General features: G+C 41.5%; 1 protein-coding gene across 1 annotated transcript; it reads right to left on the bottom strand.

Annotated features, from left to right (window-relative positions):
* Positions 1-760: 760 nt before the first annotated feature.
* On the bottom strand, positions 761-4,585 carry LOC119742143 (somatostatin receptor type 2-like). The gene has a single exon (XM_038218181.1). It carries the CDS (start codon positions 4,342-4,344, stop codon positions 3,037-3,039), a length of 1,308 nt encoding a protein of 435 aa, XP_038074109.1. The 5' UTR covers positions 4,345-4,585; the 3' UTR covers positions 761-3,036.
* Positions 4,586-6,075: the final 1,490 nt, after the last annotated feature.

Below are 6,075 nucleotides of genomic sequence, written 5' to 3'. Positions count from 1 at the left end.
ATACAACCGGGTGTCACATGTTATATATAATATAGTGACATATAGTTCTCATTCATAAGTGTATAAATTGCTCATATAAACGATACAGTCACGCTACTAAATAACCACCTACCAGTTGTCATTGTAACTGACGGAGAGTATAGAGAACGTTCATGTATTTACGTCAACGACTCAAAGTATATGTATTGGAAACTGTGACCAGGATACAAGCAATTAAGTGTATCGTTCTATAAAATCTGTCATAACTTTATACATTTCCCATCTAAACGATAAAGCTACGCTATAGACCACCTACCAAGCTCGCATTATGCCAAGCCGGTAACATGTAGCCGGTCGGAATATGTTTATCAGCGTGGGGTCCCTGTGTATACTGGTACGAGCAATGTTTCAGAGTAAATAGTCTTAATTACCTAGCGGCCAGACGCACCGTCCTAGCCGATATTGAAACTATTCCATCACGCCATGGATGTTGGACAAAACGCGCCACGGACTAAATGAATAAAATGGTGAAATGAAATTAAACGGGGTCTTGACGTTTGTCATTCTCGTTTCGTACTGTGAAACAGTTTAAAGGTATAATAACGCTGCGTCCGGGCAGACAAACGCTTTAAGCAGATAGCCAGTAGTGATATAAATCCAATTTGGTTTTAGCAGCTACCTGCTTAATTTTCTTTTTGTGAAAAAAACAATTACTACACAGTACTTTTCATTTAAATGGAGATCATTACAATTTGTTTACCTAAGCCTACCAAAAACTCGCATTTCAAATAATAAAAAGGGAAATATTTAAACACTGCATGGAAAAAAAACTGGAAAAAAACTTAAGCATCTATAGTCTGCACGACTACATTTGTGTATACTGCCAAAAGGACTATACCATAGACTGTCTTCGACCCTGCAATAAATCCAACATTTCTTGTCTTCTAAACAAGGCTCTGTGTGACCGAGATAACATCGTAGATTTCTGATGCATTTGCACGTCCAAACGTGCAGGCATGCCATGTAAACAGCCAACTTGCAACACTCTTCGTTTTCCCTGGTCTTTTAGGGCACACTTATATATTGAATTTTTACTCCCAGGGTTTAAATTTGCCTTGAATACACGAACACATTGCGTTCAACTAGGCCAGTGTCGTCTAGACCATTTAGGGGAATCGAAAACGGCACGGATAATGGAAAGTGTGCCAATCCAGGCTCTTATGTACATTTTCGTCTGGAAAGGAAAAAAACCCAAATCATTGGCTCATGCGTGGGATATATTGTACTTAACGGCATAACGTAGATTTTGCAACAGCTTAGCCTATATCTCAGAATACTCGTACATTGATTTTGTATCAAAACGGCGCAAATTCGTATGCTTTTTGACTGTGCCACATTGCAATCATATATATTTAATCTGAACATTTTTACATGATTAAACTACTTTCTTTTTAATTTCTGTTGCTTACCGAACATTATAAAAACATACTGTGCTTGTTTACTGACGTAAAATGATTCGGGCATATCTACATCCATATAAAACACTGGTATAATGTCCCAATCTTATCACATGGCCCCAAGAAAGGCTCACACGGTAAGAAAAACAAATCAGAATTGCACTGACTGGAAACTATTACAAGGCAAAAATGCTTGACAAATGCGAAATCCACCAGACATCTTCCCTAACTAAAATATTTATGGCCTAAAAAATACATTTTTTTCACCAGCTGTTTGTTTTTAATAGATCTCCACTCGATCATCCGTTAAAGCCAACAAGATGACAAAAAGCGGTATTTTTTCATCCTGTGACATAACTCTACAAATGCATTTAACAGGGACAGGACAGTTGACGTCACAGAAACTATTTATACAAAGAAAGTGACATTAAATTTGTGGGGTTTTTTGTCTGAATGTGTGACAAAGCTGTGCAACACTAATGTTTCAATGCCGTAAGAGTGGCGTTTCTTATAAATGGCTTCAGTGACAAAATAACACCGCAGAAATCTGCATTTTTTGTAGGCAAAACGGATCAAAGCATTCACGCTGATAAACTGCAGGGACCGGCAGTTAGTACTGTGGTTTTGAATTATTTATTGCAGCTTGCGTATACAAAGTCGACCAAGTGCAATGAATTTCACTCGCTTTGAAAAGCGCAACGACAGATTGACGTTTTAGGTACTTCACGTGGAACATGAAATAATTATGTCTTTTTGGACCATCTTTCAATGTGTTGAAACGATGATTGTATGTAAACCCTACACTGAGTGCTACAGTGGTAATTGTATACTGAAGCGTTCCAGAACAGTAAAAGCCGTGAACAGAAACGATTACTATACAGATTAATTCAAAATATGTTCGAAGCACTATATGAGGATAGTAAAGATAGTATTTAGAGCAGTTGATTATTTCAGAACCAGATGAGTCTATTATCATCCTATACAATCCATATTACTACCACAACTGAAAATCTGACTGGTTTAACGACTCGAACGGCCGTGTTTATGGATTGTAGGAAACCTGAAACCTGAAACATATTCGTCTGTTCTTTTCTTAATAATCATTAATGAAATTATGTAAACTGTAAAAATGGTACTTGGAGCTTCAACACTTTTTTTACCGTACGCTTTTTTCCCACATATTTAGCCTAAGACATGTTTAGATATTTTTTTTGCACAGTATGAAAGCCTGTTAGTGCCATCAATAGTAACTTATATTAAAAGTCAAATTTATATTTTAATGTTCGTTATTCTGAGACAGATGATAAAAAAGAGTGATAACAGTGTGTATTTAGCCTGTCATTCAACTTCAACCCGATAAGTCATTTTTATTTACTTTACTTTTTTATACTCAATAGTACTAACAGGCTTTTGTCGTGACATGTCACAGACATCCATAAGTCTAAACATGTCGTAGACTCTTGCGAAACAAAATGTGAAACATGCATGCACAAAAAATGTGGGTACATTTTTTTGTTAAGAAACAGTTTTTTTTAGTGTACCTGCTACTCTCTTCCCAATCCATTTGGTTTACAGTGGATAAAAACGACCGCCAGAAAGACTACTCTTTATTACAGGCGTTGTGGGAATTGTTGTTGGCGAAGGTGTACGTCTGGACGTATATGTTTGGTGGTGAGTCCATGAAGGACGTGTCATCAGTGGTAGCGGTGCAGGGCGTGGTCGGACTAGCTGTATCATGCTGTACGGAATGAAGTCGAAGGGTTCCCCCTCGAATGTAGGTGCTGCTCTCCCTGTTCGATCGGTACCGGTCCAGTTTGGTGTCCTCTGGCGAGGTGCAACACGGACACATATTCATCAGGTTCTTTTTGAAGTTTTCTCCGATGAACGTGTAGATGATTGGGTTAAAGCCGCTGTTGGTGTAGCACCAGCAGGAGGTGATGTTGAAGGCCATGGCCAGAGCGTGGGTCTGGACGGGCGTGAAGTGGTGCAGGAGCGAGACGACGTTGAAAGGTAGCCAGCAGGCCACGAAGGCTACGATTACGGACACAGTCAGGATCAGGACTCGCTTGGAGGCGCGCTGAGCGGTACCCGTCCCGTCCGAACGGATGCGAAGTTTGCTCCCGAGAATCTTCAATAGCAGGGTGGAGTAGCACATGATGATGACTACAAGGGGTATGAGAAAGCCCACCAAGAACATGTACATGACGTAGAAGAATCCTTCTGGGTCCCACTCAGCACCCTGGACCGAGCAGTAGGTAACGTTCGCGGCTGGGAAAGATGTGGTGGTGGTAAAGTGCCAAGTGGGCGTGCTGAGAAGAAACGATACCGCGAACACGATCCCGCAGGCTATACGGGCCGTCTTCTTGGTACGATAACGCATCGAAGACAGCGGGTACACCACCGCCACGTACCGGTCAGCGCTCATGATCGTCAGGATGTTGATGGACGCAAATTGGTTCATACCGTCTACGATGCCAGCAAACTTGCAAATGACGTAACCGAAGGGCCAGTTATTGGCGAAGATTTGGTAGCCCTGCAGAGGTAGGCAAAGGACAAACATGAAGTCCACCAGAGCCAGACTGAGAATGTACACGTTGGGTATGGTCCGCATGTTGGGGTATTTCAGCAGCACGATAATGACGAGCCCGTTTCCGATGATGCCTGTGAGGAATACCAAACTGTAGAAGACCGGAATCACATATCTCTGAAACACAAGGTTATGGACCTGTTCAGCAGGGTCGTCGTTAACATTGCCCGTCCCGTTCCCATCCCCGTAAGACGCGGTGAAACTTCCGTTTCCAATCAACCCATCCATGCTCCCCGGGATAGGCGTGGACGTCAATAGAGAATACATACCGGGCACGGCGGAGTAGGTAGCGGGATCCGTGAAGGCGTTTTCCCCCAGCATCTCAGGACAAATCCGGTGGGGTAACGCTTACGGTGCTCACGTCTCAATTCGAAGCTCGAGTGATGAGGCGAATACACGCTGTTAATGTACCGCTTGCGGGGTACCTCAAGTCCTTTTGACGTACGTCTCAAGGAAGCTGCATGGAAGGCGTGAAGCTATTTTTCACAGAGTACCCAATGTGGAAATATCTTTTCTGTTAGAGTGCAGTTTCACACACCACCATCAGCTTGCTCACTTTCCACTTGCCGCCCAAGACTAACTGATGTGCTGAACGCCGCTGATATACTTTAATCACCGCGCCAGAAGAGACGCAATCACTCCGTGGCGATGAACGGCACGGGAACACTGGAGAAATCTCATCAGTATCGGCACCGCCAATCAGCATCGACCAAACGGTCGGAAATCGAGACAGAGGGCGCCACCAGGCAGACCTGCCTGTAGCCAAAGATTTGTACGCGGATACCGTTCATATAAGTGTGGATGAGTCGCTTCACAACTCACAGCCTGTTTTCTCCCTCTGTGCAAATGAACTATGTGAAAGAAGAAACAGAATCGACCCCACCAGAGGAAATCGAGTTATCGAAAGCGAATCACCCAAGCCAATACTGTTGGTCTTATTGCTAACTGGAATCATGCAAAGAAGACAAAGATATCACATCATATCAATTGGGAGGTCCAAGCCATACGATGCGTCTCCATATTTACGACAACAGTCGGGAATTGGGTATCAATTAATCACATGCGGTGTCTGGTTTTAAATCTTGAGATCCAGGCCGCATGCAAACATTAAATTAAACCAATAGTGCCTATACTAATATCAGCCGAAACAATTTTTCTTCTTCATTCAACTGATGCTAAAAATACATGGCGGTATTCGTCAATTAAACCTCCATGAAAATGTCTGTTTATTCGCCAAGAAATTCAAACAAGAGTGGCAAATAAAACACCTGATATTCGAAATGTTATAGTAGCCTAAGTAATTATTCAGATGTCACGTGATGTCTCTTGTCATTCCGCCGTTGCCAAGCACGTCATATACAATTAACGCGGGCTTTTATTCTCAAGAGCAGACGGTTTAACTGAGAACCGGGCGACAGTGTTTAGTTGAAGTGGACCACATGCCATTAATATTATCGTAGCAGCTTTTAATTGTTTGATGGTAATAGAGCAATCAGGTCGTAAAATTCCCGTATTGTTTGTTATTATATTCTCCTCAGTTACAGAAACAATTAATGTTGCATGGGTCTAGTGACGCCTAACGAGATTTCTGTTAACGGGAAAGTCGTTTGTGATCGTCTGAAAAAAAATTCCGCTCCAATATGTATGAATTTTTAGATACGAAGCAGTTCTTTAAAAAAAAAATGTCATATAGACTACAAAAAAGACAAAATATAAAATCTCCCGGAGTCTGAATTTTTACATCGTTTTTCAACTTAATACTTGGGAACCAAGTTCACAGTAAATCATATAAATTCCTACAATTTGTACATTAATCATCATTTGTTGCGGCTTAAAATAAATAATAAAATGCCTCTATATGACTTTGCAAATGACAACAATCCGAATTTGGTGAGTTCCAAACACTTGCATTATTGCATGAGTTACACACTGTGATTATTCTGAATGTTCTCCTACATTGCCTTTGGATATTGTCCGGGTGCAGCAATGTTGCCTATACCAAAAATGAACTGATCTACCTTGGTTGGTAAAATAATGCACCTTCGATTCAGC

Source organism: Patiria miniata, unplaced genomic scaffold (assembly GCF_015706575.1).
Source record: "Patiria miniata isolate m_02_andy unplaced genomic scaffold, ASM1570657v1 HiC_scaffold_5, whole genome shotgun sequence".
NCBI lineage: Eukaryota > Metazoa > Echinodermata > Asteroidea > Valvatida > Asterinidae > Patiria > Patiria miniata.
Note: the sequence above shows the minus strand (reverse complement) of the source record. Positions and strands in the feature narration are given on the sequence as shown.

Coding starts and splice junctions, on each gene's coding strand:
- LOC119742143 (XM_038218181.1), bottom strand. CDS start 4,344: ATGCTGGGGGAAAACGCCTTCACGGATCCCGCTACCTACTCCGCCGTG.